The sequence below is a fragment of the Diceros bicornis genome, chromosome 16, assembly GCF_020826845.1.
Source record: "Diceros bicornis minor isolate mBicDic1 chromosome 16, mDicBic1.mat.cur, whole genome shotgun sequence".
Classification (NCBI taxonomy): Eukaryota; Metazoa; Chordata; class Mammalia; order Perissodactyla; family Rhinocerotidae; genus Diceros; species Diceros bicornis.
In genome coordinates this window covers 59820873-59840933 of record NC_080755.1, presented here as the reverse complement: position 1 = coordinate 59840933, position 20061 = coordinate 59820873, and the positions used below count along the sequence as shown (strand labels likewise).

Genomic DNA, 20061 nt, shown 5'->3' with positions numbered 1-20061 from the left:
GGACACAGCGCTGCGTTAGGCCTCTGCAGCCCGCGCCAGAGCCCGCGCTTGGACACCGGAACCCCAGGCAGGCGGGCGCGGTGGCGGGTCCGGAATTCCGGGAGGGGAGCACGAATGGATAAAGACTACAACTCCCGACATGCCCCGCGGCCAAAGGAGGTTCTACCCCTCGTTGTCTCCTCGCTCCTTCCGGTTCTTACAACAGAGACTGCTGTCTAGGAACTGCGTGGTAGTAATTACAGAGAGACTGAAAGCTTCTCCCGCGGCGCGGCGGCCGAGAACAGCTCACGGAATGCTTCTCCCTCGTCAGGTCGTTCGCTGCAGCGTTGCGGAACCCGCCGTGTGACGGGCCGGGCTTCCGGGGGGACATTAATTGTGGCCGGACGCAGTGGCGCGGCAGTTTAATTCTCCGGCGGCGGCTGACGGTGCGGGCGAGATGGTCGTGACGGGGCTCATCAGGAAACTCGGTAACAGCCTGAGGTGCCCGTCGCCCGAGGCGACCTCCTGTCGTGGCCGCTGGCTGCGAAAGGCCGTGTCTCGTTTCCGAGGCCGGGCCACCCCGCGACGGCCCCGTCTCCCGTCCAGGGGGCAGCCGCCGGGGACGCGGCTCGGACTTGGTGTCAAGCGCGCGGTTCTCGTCCCCAGTGCCCCGCGGCCCCCTGTGAAAATACGGGTTCATCTCCTCCTCGGCGCGCCGCCCCGCGTCAGTCGCCCGGTGTTGGGGGGTTTGCGGTGGGCGTCCCGGTGGAGGGAAGTAGCTGTGCTCTGCTGCTCTGACAGGTCACCCGCTGGCCGAGATCCGGGCGCGCGCGCTCCGGAGCCTGCTCTGCAAGGTGGAGCACAGCCTGGTCTGCGGCGCCGACCTCGCCCCCGAGCGGCTGCTGTGTCTGCACCTGCTGCGGTGGTTCAGCTTCCCGGCCGTCCCCATGAAGGAAGAGGCTCTGAGCCTGTTGAGTAGGCTGGTGAAGGTAGGCTCATTCTGAAACAAAGTTATCAGACCAGTGAGTGTTTCTTAGTCACTGAGTTGTAGCCTTTGTTGAAAGTGAAACAATTTTTTTTTAAACAACTGAAAATGTTGAATTTTAATTTATCTGAGTAGGTAGTGCTCATCTTCCTTTTCTCTTACTTGTATTATTGAACCTCGCGTTGTCTCTCCTGTGCTCTGAAGTAACACAGGACTCCCGAGTGCTGGTGTGTTCTGATTTTTGGAAGCATCTGTAGAGATTAATGTTTGTCATTCTGTTTTGGCTTATGTGCTGTTATTTACATGTTAAAAATTAGATGTGTCTGTATGAAAGAGAATGCATTTAAAGATAACGTTGCAGCCCATGGTTAGTACATAGCAGCAGTGTGTTAAATTGCTTTTCCCATATCTGCTTTTCAGATTCATGTTCCTCTGCCTTTCTGCAGAGTAGTTAGTTGTCAGGGTCAAATGTCAAAGTGCAGGTTTAACCTTTCAAAACTGTAAATCACTGTGCAGTCGGAGGGGATTCTTGTTACTTTGGCATCCTTTGACCGGTTGGAGGTGGGAGAAGGTAGAGTGAGTGTCAGAAGGAAGAAGTAATCCATTTAATAAATAAAAGTAGGAATTGATAGTATGCATTTCTCATAATCAGTGTCTGGACTTTTCTCTCGTAAGTGTTATCAGATGTTTTATGTATGTCTCTATAAATCTATGTCCTCTTTATGGAAGTTCTTTACTTTGGGGTATATCAATGGAAGATTTATTTTTTAACAAAGAACATCTGGTATACCAAAAATAATTGGATGTTTTGACTGTGGTAAGATAATGTCTAGAGATTCTGTTATTTATCGTTATTGTCAAGGCTCTCCTGTTCTTTCAGTATCCCCCAGCGGTCCAGCATTTGGTTGATCTTGGTGCAGTCGAATTCTTATCTAAACTTCGTTCTAACGTGGAGCCAGATCTACAGGCTGAAATTGATGGCATTTTGGATGGACTTTTTATTCTTCCTTCAGAAGTTCCTGCACTGTATTCTGCATCTTACCAAACCGATCAAACTGGTAACTCTCTGGAATCAATCTGATGCATTCTGTTAAAATATAAATATGTTGGTTCTAATGGTTAATGCTAAGGAAAAAGGGACCTTAGATTATAAAAAAAAAGATTCCTCCCTTACCCCCACCCCCCAACTTGTTTTTCTTGTGTTAACTTAGGTGAGCTTGACCTTTCTTCCCCTCCTCTGTTGTTATTCAGAGGAGGAAACTTTTGTATTTATTGCTTTTTTGGTAAGGGGCCTAAAAGACGCCCTTGATTCTCTTTTTGTGAGACTAGTTTGACAGATGATTTCTTTCTTTTTTTTTTTTGTGAGGAAGATCGGCCCTGAGCTAACATCTGCCAATCCTCCTCTTTTTGCTGAGGAAGACTGGCCCTGGGCTAACATCTGTGCCCATCTTCCTCCACTTTATATGGGACGCTGCCACAGGCCACAGCATGGCCTGACAAGTGGTGTGTCAGTGCGCGCCTGGGTCTGAACCGGCGAACCCCCGGGCGCCGCAGCGGAGCGTGTGCACTCAACCGCTTGCGCCACTGGCCGGCCCCGACAGATGATTTCTTTAACGATAACAACAAATTTTCATTGAGCCCTCATCACTGTGCCACACACTGTTCTAAATGTTTCGTACTTGCGTTTTGGACTGTGTTCTTCATGTAGGGGTGTGATGATACCTGCCCTACCTCCTGATTTTGTTGTGGGGGCCAATCAAAATGGACTACACAGGGTCTACTGCTTAAAGTCAGAGTCAGAGACATGGATTTAAGTCCCAGTTCTGCCACTAGTTGTGTGACCTTGGCTAAGGTCTTTCACCCCTCCAGGCTTTAGTTTTCTCATCCAAAAATTGGGACAATAAGAGAACATCTTATAGAAGCGTTGTAAGGATTAAATGAGACAATGCCTGTGAAGTGCTCAGCATAGGGCCTAGCATACGTTAAGCATAGAATTGTTGTATTCTTGTTATTTAACACCCGGTATAGTGCCTTGCACGTGGAAGGTGTTTGAATTAATTTGAAGAAAGAAAAATGCTGATGAAATTTATGTGAACAAGTGGTAAGAGTGTAGAAAGCCATGTTTTTGCTTGCTTAATATCAGACCATATTTTTCTCTACACCAATGCTGTGCTGCTGCTGCGACTATGTTACTGCTGTTAATAAGAACAACTGTAGCAGCTGCCCTTTACTGAGTTCTTGTGTGATTGTGATTTTTAACAATGTATTTTACAATTCTGTCTAAGCTGTAACAAATAAAGTAGAATCTTAAATCCTGAATTTTCAATCTAGTTCCTGGCAGGTGAGATTAGCGGTATAGGCTAGGGCTAATTTTTAGTTACCTCTATTAATATTAGGAACTACTGGCATGAAAAATTCAAATTATAAAGTTACAAAATTTAGTTTTAGCCTTTTCCTCCTTCTCGTTGCATCTGAACTGCTAAGTATGGAATCACGTGCGACTGGGAATTGTCAGAGGTGTTGAAAGAGAGTCTTGACTCCTTTCTTTTTGACAACTTTTTTTTTAAAGTTGTTAATGAAAGTTGAAGTGATCAGACACTATGTAATTGGAGTCAAAGGGAGGACGAGGTGGACCAAGAAGCGGAGATGGACGCTCCTGGAATACATACTTTGTAACGAGTTCTTTATGTACACTGTGGATGTTTTCATTCTAACAAATGATTGTGTTCACTTAATAGTAGAAGAGAGAGGGAGGAAAAAACCCTTAATTTGAAATTGGTTCAGCATTTACATTTTTTTTCTCTTTAGAAACGCAAACTATTCAGAGAAACAAAACTGGGTTATTTTTCTAGTTTTTGAAATGATTCAAAAACTTAAGAGCGGCTGGCCCTGTGGCCTAGTGGTTAAGTTTGGTACACTCCGCTTCAGGGACCCAGGTTCGGTTCCTGGGAGTAGACCTACACCACTCGTTGGCGGCCGTGGGTGGCGACCCACATACAAAATAGAGGAAGATTGGCATGGATGTTAGCTCAGGGCGAATCTTACTCAGCAAAAAAACAAAACAAAAAAAAACAACTTAGAAAACATTAATATTTGATGAGTGAGTTTCAGTTTGAGCAAATATTAAATCAATAATACAGTAGTATATATTTTCTTTTCAGAATTGCCACAACCTGAAATCTTAAAAGGATATTTTCCTCAAGACAAAAGTAATTTCCAGCAGATAGAAGTGCCTCCACGACCAATGGGTATGTATATGTAGGAAGGTAGATCTGTTGACCTGGTAAATTAGAAATTACTGTACTTTTCCTCATTGTTGTGAAGACGTATTGTCAAACTTGAATGTTTAAGCATTGAATGGAATGTTTCAGTTGCCTCAATTAGTTTATGATATAGAGTCTAAATGGTAAAACTTGGTGTTATTCTAACTGCGTTGGAGCAGCTCTGTAGGTGGTGGTGATGGTGGCAATAGTGCTTAGTGCTTATTGAACACAGAGTCTGTCAGGAGCTGTGCCCAGCACTATACACGTGTCAGCTCATTTGTTCTCCAGCTCACTGAGTGGTACTGTCCATCCGGTGACTCAAGCCAATACTCAGGATCATCTTCATTTCCTTGTTTGTCTTTATCCCAACACCAGTTGATTAGAGAGTTCTGATTTAGAGCCTCTTCCTGGAATCTCATCCAGGTCTTTTCATCTCTGGCTGTGTCTGGTTTCTGCTCACATGCCACCTCCTAAAAGAGACCTTCCTGAGGACTCTAGCCAGTGGTCACTTTCCATCTGTTTTCTTCCTAACACATATCGTGATCTGAAATTATGTGTTGATTTACTTCTTGTTTGTCTTTCTCATTATAAGTTAAATGATAGCTGCAAACACGACTTTATCCCCAGTGTGTGAAACAATGCCAAAAATGTGTTAGGCACTCAGTTACATTCTTCAAATGAATGAATGAGTCCTCACGGAGTCCATGAGATTGATTTTATTAGTATCCCCATTGTACTGATGAGGACACTGAGGCTCATAAAGGACAAAAGCTTTGTCCTAGGTGATGCAGTTAGGGAATGGTTAAGTAAGCATGTACTTTCCTTTTTTTTGCCTGTGTAGTTGAGACGAAAAAGTTGTGTCCAAGGGTACATCTGCTGATGTCAAGTATTCAAATTAACTCTATGGGGAAGCCCTCTGTTATTAAAAAGCTTTTGTAGAAACGTTCAGTTTGAATAACAGCATAAGAAAAAACAGAAAACTTGTTCACCTGTTAAAATACTTTAACTTTCTGGAAAAGTTTCGGTAGGCTTATAAGGATCTTTGGTTTTGAGGCGAAATGGTAGTTTTTTGTCTTTGTGGCTGAGAGGCTTAACTGAGTGGCAGTGAGAGACAGAAGGAAGTGAGTGTCTCCAGGGCTGGTAACAATGGGTCTTCCGGTGTAGCTGTTGAAAACCTTAAGGGTGATTGAGATGGCAATGCTTTTTCACGTGAGTGGCAGTTTGGGGATTGATGGCGTGGCTCATTTTGGACACATCTTTATGTGTGCAGTGTAAGCCTGTCCTTCCCTCCACCCACCTCCTGCCTTTCTCTTAGAAAGGAAACCCTGCTTTTGTGTTAGCACTTTTGAAAGAAGCAACTGTGCTGTGTTTGGTAAGTTAACAATACTGTTATCTGAATTTAATCATTCCATGCTCTTTTGAAAGCATTTGACAGAAAGACTATTTGCCATTTGGAAGGGTTTATGTGGATACTACTTCTCACTGTTGTCACCTTAACTTGTGCAATAATAAGATCTCTTAAAAAATAATTTGAGCAGGGGTAGTTTAAAATTGTGTTGGTTTCTTGGATTTCTTTTAATCTTGTTTGAGCGCTGATATTTGATCTTCAACCTTATGGTCTTCAAGTTATCTTCAAAGAGGTTTAAACATCTAACACCATATAGGATATTTGAACATGACTAATTAAATATAGTAGATGATTATGTTTATATCATTTTTAATTTCTACACTTAAAGATCTTCTCCAAATGCCAGTTCCTTTTATGTTAAATTTAAGCTCTCTGTTCTGGTCAACCACAGGGTAAAATAGAAAGTTTAATTGAAACTCTAAATGTCATTCGATACTGGTTTGTGTTTAATGCTCTTCTAATAATAATAATATATTAGTTCCATTTAAATTATGAAAAGAGAGCTCTGTTAGTTGTCTTGTGAGGGAACAAAATTGCAGTTGACCTTGCGTGGTAGCGTGAGATGGAACTTTATTTGGGGACTTGTTTTAAAAGGAAAGCTTTGCTCTTAAATTTGTGAATCTGTCAACTTGGGCTTCTTTGATGCCTTCAGTTTTGCTGTTCCATTAACAGTGAATCAGACTGTCAAGTGCTTGAGGTTTTCCACGTTCCCTTGGCTGCCCCTGACTACCACCGACAGACACGTTCTCTCCTCTAATGAAAGGTACGGTCCCTGGGGTGTTGCTGGTATTTCGGTTCATTTATGGCCATCAAGTCTGATAGTTATTGCTATACATTTTCACCAGGAGGAAAGATACTGTGTGGCTATGAAAGGTGGTAATGGGAATATGTGAATGATTTTCAATATTTTAAAAAGCGTGCCAGAAAATTCCTGTTTACCTTTAATCAGGCTACACATCAGGTGTGTTTTTGCGGTTGGAATCTTGTGTACTCCTTGGTGATATGGGTCGCCTCTTACTGACCAGAGTCTCTGATTGGCCATTGCTTATACCCTTGGTTAATAAAAATGGAAAAATCAAACATAAATGCAGTCTTTTTTAGCAAACAGTATATTTCAAAACATGGATTCCATGTTTTCTTCTCTGTTAGGAGAAGGTTGGGGACCACTGATCTAATCTTATGTGATGGATGTTAGTTGGTTGTTATTCCCAACCAAGTAGACAACTATATAGAAGTTTGGAGAATGTTTTAAAGTCTAGTTTCTCTTTTTTGCTGAAACTTTAATTTCAGTGAATGCCACAACAATGAGTTGTCAGTCTTTTTTTGGTAAGAATATGAAAAATAGGGGCCAGCCTGGTGGCGCAAGTGGTTAGGTGCATGTGCTCCGCTGCAGTGGCCCGGGGTTTGCCAGTTCGGATCCTGGGTGTGCAGCGATGCACCGCTTGTCAAGCCATGCTGTGGCAGCGTCCCATGTAAAGTGGAGGAAGATGGGCATGGATGTTAGCCCAGGGCCAGTCTTCCTCAGCAAAAAGAGGAGGATTGGCAGATGTTAGCTCAGGGCTGATCTTCCTCACACACACAAAAAAAGAATATGAAAAATAAAGACCAACTTGCTAGAGTTAGGGCCAGATACAGGTGCATGGTATTAAATGGTTTTTACTGATGGCGCTTCTCCGGCATCAGTAAATTCTCTTGGAATAGCGTGTTGAGGAGGTAGAGCACACATGGGAAAGGGGCGAGGGGTTGTTTTGATGTGTCAGTTCTCAGTCAGTCCCTAAGGAGGAGATGTGGTATCTAGTACCTGCCTGTGGGTGGTGAATGGTGGACTGGAGCTGGGCTGAGAGAGAGGGTTTGGTTTCTTGGGGTGGGAGTGAACAACTGCTACATCCTAGGAGGGCAAGTATTGTCTGAAAAGTTCAGGGGGTCCTCTGTATAGGATAAGAGGGGAGTCCCAGCTTGATTCTCCTAGAGCAGAGAAGACCAATAAGGAATCTGATTCCTGGAATTTAACTCTATACTTACTACTCTTTTTTCTGTCTTATTTCCTAATTCATTCAGCAGATTTCGTTGAGTTCTGTGCTCTTTGACTTCATTGATCTCATTTTGTAGCCTTGGGATGGTCTCTGGGCGTACAGTGGCAGATTCTCTGTAGTCGCTGCTCTTGAGGAGGGTCTGGTGGGAGATGCAAGGTCAACACGCAATTACCATAGCGAAAAATAGAGGCGTGTGGCAGAAGCACCTGCCCCAGAGTTGTTTATTGATTAGGGAAAAGATCTAGGAAGGCTTCCCAGGGGAAGTGATATCTCGGCTGAGACCTGAAGGATTGTGATAGAGTCATTATGCTACAAGGTTACTCAGAATCTGGTACAAGTAAACTCTTTTTAAAAATAAATAATACTATATTTTGTAGCTCTTTAAGAAGTAGTAACCACATTTTAATCTGGAACACCTGTGAACTATTGAAGGATGTTATCATGCAAGATTTTCCTGCTGAGATTTTCCTTCAAAGGCCAAAAATTGTTCAGGTGCGTATCCTCTGTAATTGTTTTACATTTTGAAATAGAGAACTTTTTGCAGTGAAACAAATTTTGCCAAGTAGGAGTCCTTGGAAAAGAAATTTGCACTATTTGGAAAATGAAATTTTTGGGGGCTGGCCCAGTGGCGTAGTGGTTAAGTTTGTGTGCTCTGCTTCAGCGGCCTGGGGTTTACAGGTTTGGATCCTGGGCACAGATCTGTGCACTGCTCATCAGGCGATGCTGTGGCGGCGTCCCATATACGAAATAGAGGAAGATGGGCGCAGACGTTAGCTCAGGGCCAATGCTCCTCACCAAAAAAAAAAAAACCAACGAAATATTTGGTTATTTAAATCAGTTGTCTTTTAACTTATTTGGATAGTGGTAGTTCTTCTGGTAGGAGGTAGTCTCATTTGACACATGCAGTCCAATTTGACCACCTTGAATTTACCATTTATGGGTCATCCAAACGAGAGAGAGACTTTGGAAATTGAGGTTGGGCAGCAGGAACCCTTCTTAACAGTAAGAATAGCATCACTTTTTGAGTATCTGGTACGTGTAAGGCGCAGTGCTAGATGCTGTGGAAATATGGTCGTAATGAGCCATATAGATGGATTCTTTGCAATCTAGTCTGTTGCTTACCTAGTAGAGAGATTGGGATCCAGGGTCGGGATTGTGGCATGTCCATAGCAACTCACAATGCCTCAGCACCCTCACTCCACACCCTCGCTCCACAGTCACAGGGCTGAAATGGAGGCCAGCGAATGGCCACTGTGAATACACACTGCTGCAGCTGTCAGATGATGGCCGAGGAAGAGCTGTTGACCAAGACGTGGCAACACGATTTAGCTGTTAGAGATGAAAAGGCTTGCTGTGATTTTTAAAAAGTACTGGGTAACTTAATGTTCTGAATGGGGAATAATTCCTGTGTTCTCTCAGAATAGGTGCTCAGCTAATAGATTTTAGGTAAAAGAAACACTGACTATTTAAATTCTATCATCTTATTTTGACTCATCTTGCATTATGCTGTCATTTTTGCCCATTTCTGTTTCTTATGTCTTATAGATATTTGGCAGCTTATTTTATTTCTTTTAGTTGTTCGTTGAACCTCACTGAAGCTCCACATCCTTCTTTGAAGTCGAGTGCTCTGTTCCCATGACGATTTCATTTCCTCTTTATTTCAGAGCCTTTTATCTCTGTTGAAGCTGGCCTTTGGAGGAGATGGGAAACATCGCCTGGCGTTACAGTCGGTGTCCTGCCTGCAGCAGCTGTGCACGTATTTAAGAAACAGACTTAACTTTCACCGAGATCCGGGTTTTTTCTCTAATAAACAAGGTATTTACATTGATTTGTTCATTAGTCACTGGCAGAACTTGTAGATTCTTCTGAGAACTCCCTATTATGCTTTCTGTTAGGGCTTACTGTGTATACATTTTCACAACATAAACTCCCTACTCCTAAACGTAGTCAAATTATCATCTTTGAAAACAAACTGTGTGAATGACAGAACCACTCATGATCTCATCCCCTTCTTTTTTTGATAAGAGACATTAGCAAGGTGTTTTTATTTTTCTCCCATACTTAAAGAGTATTTTTGGGAGTTAGGGACTAGGATTCTGAGTCCAGCTATTCATGTGGGTATTTTAGCAAGTTACAGGTTGTGTTAATAAATTGTTTGGTTTGAAAAATACCTATTTGTATTTTATGAAAACATTTTTGTGCAGCTCATGATGCATATTATGTGATAGTAGTGCTAGACTTTTCAGGGGAAAAGCACCACCTAGTGGCCGAATAGAGTACTAGGCTGACCTTGTCAAAATGGTATTTACAACTTAAGATTTCTGTGCACTTATACGACATGCATTGAATATTAAATTATAGTGATTTGTCATCGTGCTTCACAGTTAATCCCTGTTTTGTTGAGAGTTTCACTGATCCTCTGCTACTTGAATATTTGTGCCTTACATTAGCTTTATTATAGATCTCAGAGGGTCTGGGGTTTCCTCATTAACATTCTTGAGATAACAGCCTTTTGCAAATGACTGATAACAGACCTTTTGGGTACCCCATATTTCATCAGAAAAAAATTATAATGTTGATAAAAATAGTTGATATTTCTGAAGATTTATTCATGTATTAAATAAATGTTTATTTATCATCTACTGTATGCTAACTGTTATTCTAGTTCCTGGTGGGTATAACATTGAATGAAACAGAGAAGGCCCCAGCCTTCATGAGGTTATATTTTAGAAGGATAGGGACAGGTAGTAAACAAACAGGTTTGTTTCAGATAAGAGGTGCTTGAAGGGGATAAGAAGGGTGATGTGACAGAGCGTCACCAGGGAAGCGCTGCTTACTTGGATAGGATGGTCAGGGAAAGCCTCTCAGAGGAGGAGACCTGGAGGGTGAGAAGGAACCATCCACTTGAAGAGCTGCAGGAAGAGTATTCCAGAAGGTCAGAGCCTCAGCAATGAGGGCGACGTGCTTGAGGAGGAGAAATCAGGCCGGTGTGAGTGGAGTGTGGTAAACCGGGGGTGGGGCTGGGGTTGGGGAGGGCAGAGGGGAGTGAAGTGAGGTCAGAGAGCTAGCCAGGGGCTGGAGTGTATTGGTACTTGTAGATCTCGGTAAGGATTTTATATTTTCTTTGAAGAGCAGTGAGAAGCTCTTGCAGAGGTTTTTTCCCTCTGCACGTGCCTTTATTTTACCTAATTCTTTAAAAAAAATTATGGTAAAATAAATGTAACATAAAATATGCCATTATAACCGTTCTGAAATGTGCAGTTTGGGGGCATTAATTACATTCACACTGTTGTGCAGCGATCACCGTGATCTGTTCTCAAACCTTTTTCATCACCCTAAACAGAAGTTCTGTAACCATTAAGCAGTACTCCGCATTTCCCCTTCCCTCTGGAGCCCCCGGTTGCCTCTAATCTACTTTCTGTCTCTAAATTTTTCTCTTCTAGGTACTGCATACAAGTGGAATCATACAATATTTGTCCTTTCGTGTCTGGCTTTTCACTTAGCATAATGTTTTCAAGGTTCATCCATGTTGTAGTGTGTGTCAGAACCTCCTTCATTCTTATGGATGAATAATATTCCATTATGTGTATATATCACACTTTGTTTATTCATTCATCTGTTGATGGACATGTGAGTTGTTCCCACCTTTTGGCTAATGTGATTAATGCTTCAATGAACATTGGCATATCTGTTTGAGCCCCTGTTTTCAGTTCTGTTGGCTGTATACCTAGGAGTGGAATTGCTGGGTCATATGTTAATTCTATGTTTAGCTTTTTGAGGAACCACTAAACTGTTTTCCCTAGTGGCTGCACCATTTTACATTCCCACCAGCAATGTATGAGGCTTCAAATTTCTCCACATCCTCGCCAACACTTGTTATTTTCCTTTTTTAAAAAGTTCTAGTAGGTGTGAAGTGATATCTCACTGTGGTTTTGATTTGTGTTTCCCTGAAGACTACTGATTAATGACTAGCGATTCCCTAGTGACTTTTCATGTACTTATTGGCCATTCGTGTATTTTGTTTGGAGAAATGTCTTTTGAAGTCCTTTGCCCATTTTTAAATTGGGGTTTTTTTATTGTTGAGTTTTAGGAGTTCTTTATATATCCTGGATATTAAATCTTTATCAGATATATGATTTGCAAATATTTTCTTCCATTCTGTAGGTTGTCACTTCTTGATAATGTCCTTTGATGCACAAAACTTTTTAATTTTGAAGTCCATTTTAACTGTGTTTTCTTTGGTTGTGCTTTTGTTGTCATCTAAGAATCCATTTCCAAATCCAAGGTTATAAAGATTTACCCCTACAGTTTCTGCTGAAGAGATTTATGATTTTAGCTCTCATATTTAGGTTGTTGATCCATTTTCAGTTAATTTTTGCAAATTATTTGGGGTAGGATTTCTTGGAGAGTTTTAAGCAGGGGAGTGCATGATCTGGTATTCTGCTTTCGCAGTCTCTGATGTTGTAAGTGAATAATGTTGGCTAGAAAGTTCCATATAATCAGGTCAGTTAGGTGTAAACCTAAATGTGCTAAGTGAATATTTGGAGAAAAGGTTGACCTTTACTTTTATTTTTACCCTTAGAGAAGCATTTCTACTATCCTAATTTTATTAATGTTTTTTTTGAAGAATGACACATAAATACTACATAATCAGTAATCTGTCTCTACTAAGGGATAATTTTATTCTTTTTTTTTTTCCAGATACAGTTTCCCAAAATTCTTCTTTGTCTTATTGTCCTGACGTAAGAGTTACTCATCATTCCCGGAATCCTTCTCCGGGAAGCAGCAGCCCCCGGCCTTCTGTGGTTGGGCGCACAGGCCAGCGACCCAGAGGAGATGGCCAGGATTGGGATGCAGTGTCTTCCAGGTGACTGTAGAAAAAGCAAGTTAACTTGTGTGTGTTTCAGTTTCAGAGGGCTTCATTCTTTTTCTCTGTCTTCTCTTTTGAAACATTACCACAAGTGTGGACTTTCTGTTAAACCAGTGGCTTTCATGCTTTTTTGACCATGACCCACAGGAGGAAATAAGTATTACATTGCAATTCAGTGTTCAGTATACAGATCTATACTCTGTGTATGTGTGCCTGTGTGTGTGCCTGTGTGTGTGTCCACCAAAACAAAATGTTCACAAAATAGTACTCTTAATTCCATGTGCTACACAGTGAACTGTATTTTCTGTTTCTTTCATTGAAACAAGAGTGATGATTCTGACCGACTAATTGTTTTTACCAGCCACAAATGAAATGTGATCTAGTTCAAAAGCATAGGTTTAAGTGATAGATACATTTTGATAATATTTAAAACCCATTTTTGTAAGTCTAATCATAATTTAAATGCATCAGTGTTTACTATTAAAGGGAATAATTGGAGAATTTATAAAACAAAGACTCCTTCAGTGTGCACAATGTATGGTATCTTACTTATTCGTGTAAATACAGACTTTTATTCTGAGTTTTCTTAAAGGGATTGGCATGGTATTTGTATTTTACCTCATCCTTAGGCTACAAGCATCTTACAAACCTATTAGCTTCTTGTTTAGTGTCATTCTGATAAATGCTCAGTGAGGTGAACACTAGTCTGCTGGCTGGATTATTGTCTCATGACACTGATGCTGTAAGCTATCACTGCCTCGTGCTGGCTCTGTGCTTGCTGTCAGCCAAGTGCTGTCCATGCTTTGTCTCCTTTAGTCGTCCTGCTAACGGTCCGTTAATAGGATCGGTATTATTATTATCATCATCATTTTACAGAAAACCCTGAGGTTCCGAGAGGCTGCGGGCCTAACCCCAGTTTATACAGTTGGTACAGCGCAGGGCAGGGGTTTGACAGTGTGATGTGAGAGCCTGTGCTCCTGATCCTTACATGGCAGCTGGTGGTACTCAGGCATGGTTTTCCTCTCCACTCTTATAAAGCCTTTCCACCTCCTTCTCGAAGCGGTGTCTAGTGTGCTGTGAGCTTATGAATTTTCACTCCTGAGTGAACATCTTCCTCATGGGGCCTTTCAGAGTTTGAGAGAAGCCCGGCTCATTTCCATGTTTTGGGATGCTTGGTATATGGAAATTGAAGAAATGACAAAATGTATTAAATTTTGGGAGTTATACGTGTTTCAGTAGCATTAGTGCATCTCTGTGATTCAGCTTCAATTGTGGATCACATCAAAAGTCAAAATTTTGAGGTTCTTTGTAAACGTGAGGCTCAAGCCTTCCTCTAGCGCTGTTATCCCCACCCCACCACTTCACATCCAAGGTAAGAATTTTTTTATGGAGAAAGCCAAGAAAGATGGGATGTTCTATTTTTTGGTGTGTTTTCAAAATCATCCTGTGATGTTGAATGTACTAATTAAAGTAATCCATTTCTCATCATGTTTTTCTGGCATTCTTTACTTGCTATCGTTGGCTTACTTAGAACATTTGGTGAAAATCACAAAAACCTAGGAAACTATATGAGCTATTTAGTTTTGCCTTTATCAGTTGATTATAGAACTTTGCTCTGAATCTGCTTGCTTTCCTTTAGAAATGAAGGTTATCAGTGCTCAAGTTGATTGCTACTATAGGAATGTTGACAGATTTCGAGAACATCAATTTGAAAAGCAAAATATAAATGCGTTTTTGGTTTCATTTACAATTTTGAGCCATCTTTATGGAATTTAATCTCATAAATTTGTCGAGGTTTCTACAAATCTGACCAGAATTGTTGCATGAAGCAGTACAATTGTGTCCGTGAGGTTTCTCATGTGTTAGGCAGCAGCTATGCAGTAAATCTGTTTGTGAGCTGTTTCCATATTCAGGGATTCCCATCTGTCTGTTTTTCAGTGGAAGTAGCAGTCATGCTCACGTGAACTCCAGGATGTCTGTGCATTCACCTTTGGGGACAGCGCACGTGGATCTGCCCGAGCTGCCAGCTGAAGACGCCGTGGAGCTGCAGTTCCAGCAGCTCAGTCTCCCCCAGTTCTGTGTCTCCGTTCTGGAATCAGCAGTTCCTCTCTTAAGAACAGGTTAGTTGTTTTTGAAGTCATAGTTCTTTTTATATAATTGTGCTTGTTTTGTCTGTTTTCTAGGACTCTTATTTTTCTTGTTTTCACCTTCTATCTGCTTAGGACCTTTAGAATCTGTATTTACTTATCTTTTGGGGTACAAATTCCTAAGAACTTAATAAGATCTTTATTATCTCTTAATTAAACATGGATACCATGGAGCACTGTTCAGATGGAGTATCCTCTTTCATTTATGGCTTTTTATTGCACAGGCTTGCACTTCTAAAATGGCTACTTTACATGTGAGCACTGGGAAACCAGTGCAACTGGAGAAGTGAGAGCAGGTGGAGCAGCACGACGGATCACAATAAAGAATTCTTTGGCTCTTGCGCTGTAGAAACTTTCTGAATTGCTCTCAGTTTCATTCTCCCACTCAGTTCTTACTTAAGCTGTGAAACGTTAAAAACAAAAACAAACCCCAAACTGGATTCTTACCTTTGCGGGAATTTCTTTTTCTTAAATAAAAAAACCGAAAAACAACTCAAACATTCTTGAGTTACATTTTCTTTCAAATGTGCTAGGTAAGTTTGCAAAGATATACTGAAATATACACTGGAATGTAGTTGTCATTTTAGTGAAGAGTGATAAGGACCGTAACAATATGACTGATGTCCACCCGTGTAGTAATCAAACAGCAGTTACCATGCGTTGAGCTCCTGCTGTGCTCGGCTGTCCTCCTGGGGTTTGTGTGCATCATTTCATGCACTCCGCGCACCATCCCATCTTATCCTTCCGTCAGTGGTAGCTACTGCTTTTATCCTCATTTTACAAATGAGGAAACTGAGGTTTAGAGTGGTTTAGAAGCTTATCCAAAGTCAAACAGTGAAGAACAGAGACTTGAAGCAAGGTTCTTCCAAAGCCAATGTCCATGCTCTTAAGCACTTAGCATTTTCCGATGTAAAGAAAGATTTGGAAACAATAATGATTTTTATTCTCTAAATCTATACATCTTCAGTAGTTGATAAACTTGTTAAGATATAAATACAAGATACATGAGTTTTACATTTTTTGGTTTATATTGTATGAGTAAAAAATATATCCCAAACTAATGATTCTTTAAGTCCTGTGGCTATTTTTTGCCTGCTTGGAAGTGCTGAGGAGGAAAGCAGGAGGTAGGTATACGTTTGGGAAGCATTAAAAATTTTTTTATCCTGAGGAAAACTGTGTGCCCTAACTTCTCCTTGACTGAATAACTCTGCTTGCAGGCGTTAGGAGTACATATTAATTCATGAACTAGTAATGTGAAATGAGGGAAGATCTGACCTTTGGCATCGTAATGTATTTATGTTTGTCTGCATGGTATACTGAGAAGAACAGTTTTAGGTTTAATGATTTTGCATTTAACCTTTTCTTAATTTGCTATAAAAAGTCAGATTGATAATTATAAAGCTGTATCTTGGTACATAAAATTTTCTAAATGTTCTCTTGCCCTTTTGTGGTAAATTATTGCATAATTTGTAATTGTTCAGTATCATAAGAGATTTCTGAGAGAACTTGCTCCAGCTGTTCTAATGAAACAATTAATCTAGACACTTATGAACTGGTAGTTTGTTTTACTTTTATTCATTAGGAACTGCCCTTGGTTTGTGGGACAGGAGAGTCTTGATTGAATGTTAATCTCACTTAGAATTATGGGTAGTGGAATTCCTTTGTGATTCTGTCTCTGTAGAGATAGGAGATTGCTTTGGTGGGTGTAATTCTGACAGCACAGTTTCTTTGGAATTTTTTTAGATTTAAGATGACTGTAGGCTTGAGAACCTATTTCAGATGGAATTCTTCAAAGTTTTCTTCAGCAAATGCCAGCATGGACATTTATTCCTTTAGTTATTCTAGTCCAAGCTTAGCTTCCCAGGCAATTCCTATGTGGGAAAATACTAATTTATGATGAGGCTTAAAGCCTTCTAGTACTAAGAAGGAAATTATTAGAGTGCATTTTCTAAACTTATCTGGTGCTTTGTCATGTCTTACGTGTAACATGGATAACTCTGAATTTGAAAATTATTTTCATCTAGCACACAGTACTTAAGTTAGATTATTGCTGTTCTCTTCTTGAGTGTCTTTCCCACTTATGAGCACTTTTGATTTGTTGTAGTTAAACAGTATTGTGATCAGAGCAGAAGTCTTTAATGGTGGTTGTGGATTGTGACTTCCTTATTCATCTCCTTCAACAATTCTAAAAACATCAAAAAAAAAATAAAAAGAGAAACTAGGGAGTTGGGGGCAAACTAACTAGAGGATCAAGTAGTTTGATATTCAGCTATTTATTTGAAAGTGAACTTTTTTCCTTCTTTCTCTCCTAGGTAGTAGACACATGGTAATAAGAGTTCTGGAATTGCTTGCAGAGGATATGATACTCATTGGTGAAGCAATTTCAGCAGATATCTGGGATGACAGCAGCCTTTTTGCTATAGATATGGTGAGAATCAATGTTTTCCTTGGGATATGGGTAATATATTAGTATTTTACTTTATTTTGGTCCTTTTAAGCTGGGTTCATTATCTCAGTAGTCTTTGGAAGTTTTCGTTCTTTTAGACATGATATGTCCCAGGCTTATTTTGTACATAGTCGGGAGCAGGCCATTTCTCCAGAGATTCTGGTTACTTTTAATGGGGGAATGTATATTGAGAGAAAAAACAGGCCATTAGAGCTGCTTATAGTTACCGTGATATCATTCTTTCCTTTCAGTAATAGAAGTAGGAAATGTGTATTTATAAAAAATTATGAGTTCATATTGCTATTTCTTTGATTTTGAACTTGTATTTCTTTGCTCGTACTTGTACTGTTGCTCATAGAAAGTGTTCTTAGCAATATCAACATAATTGCTTATTAGTTTTAATCTTCAGCATTGTTGTTAGTGCCATTGAGTCAATTCCGACTCCTGGCGACCCTGTGGACAGCAGAGTGGAATCCTGCCCCGTCTTTCTGCGCCATCCTGTCACCTTCCAGCTCTGTATCAGACAATGCTCCTTGCTGTTCATAGGGTTTTCATGACCAGTGTTTTGGAAGTTTGTGCCCAGGTCCTTCTTCCTAATCTCTCTAGGCTGGAAGCTCTGCTGATACCTCTCCACCATGGGTGAGCCTGCTGGTATTTGAAATACCAGTGACAGAGCTTTCAGCATCACAGCAACACGCAGCCGCCACAGTCTGACAACTGACAGACGGTGATTTGGTTCCCTGACCAGGAAAGAAGCCGGGCTGCAGCCGTGAGAGTGCTGAGTCTTAACCACTAGACCTCCAGGGCCGGCTACCTTCAGCATATATTAAGTAATTTCAGAATAGTAGTAGTATTATCATTATGGTCAATAACTAATAAAGTTCAAGATTTCCCTGCAGTTCTTTTTTGACTTAGACTAAATCAATATACTGTGTCTTGAAGTCACTTGAAAGAATTCTTTTCTCTTACCAATTCAATTTACAGTTAGATTTGTTTCACTTTGTTTTCACTTTTGGGAATTGTTTTCTCTTCATAAAAATGTAACTTGGAGATGTCTCCTTGCCATCCTGTTCTCTGCTTTATTTTTTCCATTTTTATTTTAGTTTTTGCAAAGGAAAGCAAATAAGTATGTAGATTCTTATTTGCCCTCCACATCTTACATAAGAGGTGGTGTGTCATATACAGTTTTACACCTTGTTTTTACAACTTAGAAATACATCCTGTATGCCTGGAATAATAGGTATGGAGATTATTCCATGTCCATACATGGAGATCATCATTCTTTTTTATAGGCTACAAGTGCTTTATTATGTGTTTATTCACCCAGTCTCCTATTGATGGACAGAATAGCTAATATAAATTATGTGAAATGAATAATGTGCATATGTCATTTCATACTTATACAAATGTGTCTCCAGGGCAGGTTTCTTTAAGTGGGATTGCTATATCAAAATGTAAATGTGTTTTTAATTGTAGATATTGTCACATTCTCCTATATAGCTATACCATTTCATTCCCTCACCAGCAGTTTATTAGAATGTGTTTTCTCGTATAGACTTAGCAGTAGGGTTTATAGTCAAACCTCAGATTTTTGCCATTCTGATAAATGAGATATGGTATGTCAGTTTAGTATTAATTTGCACTTCTCTCTGAGTAAAGCTGAATATCTTTTTGCAACTTTAAAGGACATTTTCATTTCTTTTTCTGTAAACTGTCCAGGACTTTATCCGTTTTTCTCTTGGGTCATTGGTCTTTTGTTCTTTTTCTTGATTTCTAAGAGCTCTTTATATTTTAAGGACATTGGCCTTCTGACATAAGTTGCAATTCTTTCCCCCAGTTAAGTTGTGGTTTTTTTTTTTTTTGACTCTCTTGATGATATTTTTGGCCATGCAAAAGCATTTATTCATTTATTTATTTTTATGTAGCTGGGTGTGTCAGTTTCTATTTTAAAAATTCGTTCTAGATTTTGAATCATAGCTAGAAAGATACTTTCCACACCTTGGGAAAAATGTGCTGTATCTTTCCATTTCTTGAATTCTACACTTTTGTCTTTCAGGAGTATTTTCCTCATAGATTTTGCACATTTCTTGTTGTTTATTCATATATATGTATGTGGGAATGTATGTGTGGGTATTTAACAGCTTTATTGAAGTATAATTGACATATAATAAGCTGCACATGTCTTTTAAAAGTTTTTGATACATTTTAGCATATGGATACACCTATGACATATATTAGTTTGCATTTTCTAGAATTTTATATGAATGAACTCATTGTTATTATGGTTTTTTATCTCATTTCTCTCTTTCGGTATGATTAGATTGAGTTATAGCCATGTTGTTGCCTGTATCAGTAGTTCATTTTATTGCTGGATGCCTTGTACTTTGTTATTTGTATTTGAGTAGGAAAGATGATTTTGGAAATATGGCATTATATTTTCCTTTTTTGGAAGAAGTGTTTTGATAAGTAATATTTTGCATCAGTAATCAACACACGTACAGGAGCCTCAGGAATGTTATATTATGATGTAATGTTTAAGAGATCTGTGAACTACTAGGCTATATCTCCATGTAAGTGGAAGCTATATCCCTTTTTACATTTCAGTATATCATAAATCATTTGTCATTTTATATCTTTTATTTGAAATTATCATCTGATAAGCTTGCTTTCCTTAAAGAACTGGTGTTCTATCTTTTCTGTTTATGTAAATTTGTAACTTATGTCTTTTCTTTTTTTTTTTTTTCTTTTGCTTGCCTTGTCAGAGAAGTGGGAACAAAATTAATTGGTCATAAAAATATATATCCACTCTCATAGTGACCAATTTTTTTTTCCTCGTTATGTTATTTTGACCTTGGTCTGTCCGTGTTTTATTAAACTTTGTTATAGCCTGCCTGAAATTGTTGTGAATAGAGATTAGAACAGAAAAAATA

The 20061-nt window shown here is 39.8% G+C and overlaps 1 protein-coding gene across 2 annotated transcripts in view; it reads left to right on the top strand.

The window, feature by feature from the left end:
* Positions 1-226: 226 nt before the first annotated feature.
* Positions 227-20061, top strand: part of RTTN (rotatin) — a 160938-nt gene continuing 141103 nt past the window's right edge. The window contains exons 1-10 of one of the 2 annotated variants that reach the window (XM_058557289.1): positions 227-467; positions 781-968; positions 1845-2022; positions 4126-4212; positions 6308-6398; positions 8046-8160; positions 9333-9483; positions 12370-12535; positions 14477-14658; positions 16998-17113. In XM_058557289.1, the coding sequence (XP_058413272.1) occupies positions 437-467; positions 781-968; positions 1845-2022; positions 4126-4212; positions 6308-6398; positions 8046-8160; positions 9333-9483; positions 12370-12535; positions 14477-14658; positions 16998-17113 (1305 nt within the window). In that variant the 5' untranslated portion in view covers positions 227-436. The remainder of the gene's footprint in view (positions 468-780; positions 969-1844; positions 2023-4125; positions 4213-6307; positions 6399-8045; positions 8161-9332; positions 9484-12369; positions 12536-14476; positions 14659-16997; positions 17114-20061) is intronic. The other variant, XM_058557288.1, reaches the window with a different exon arrangement.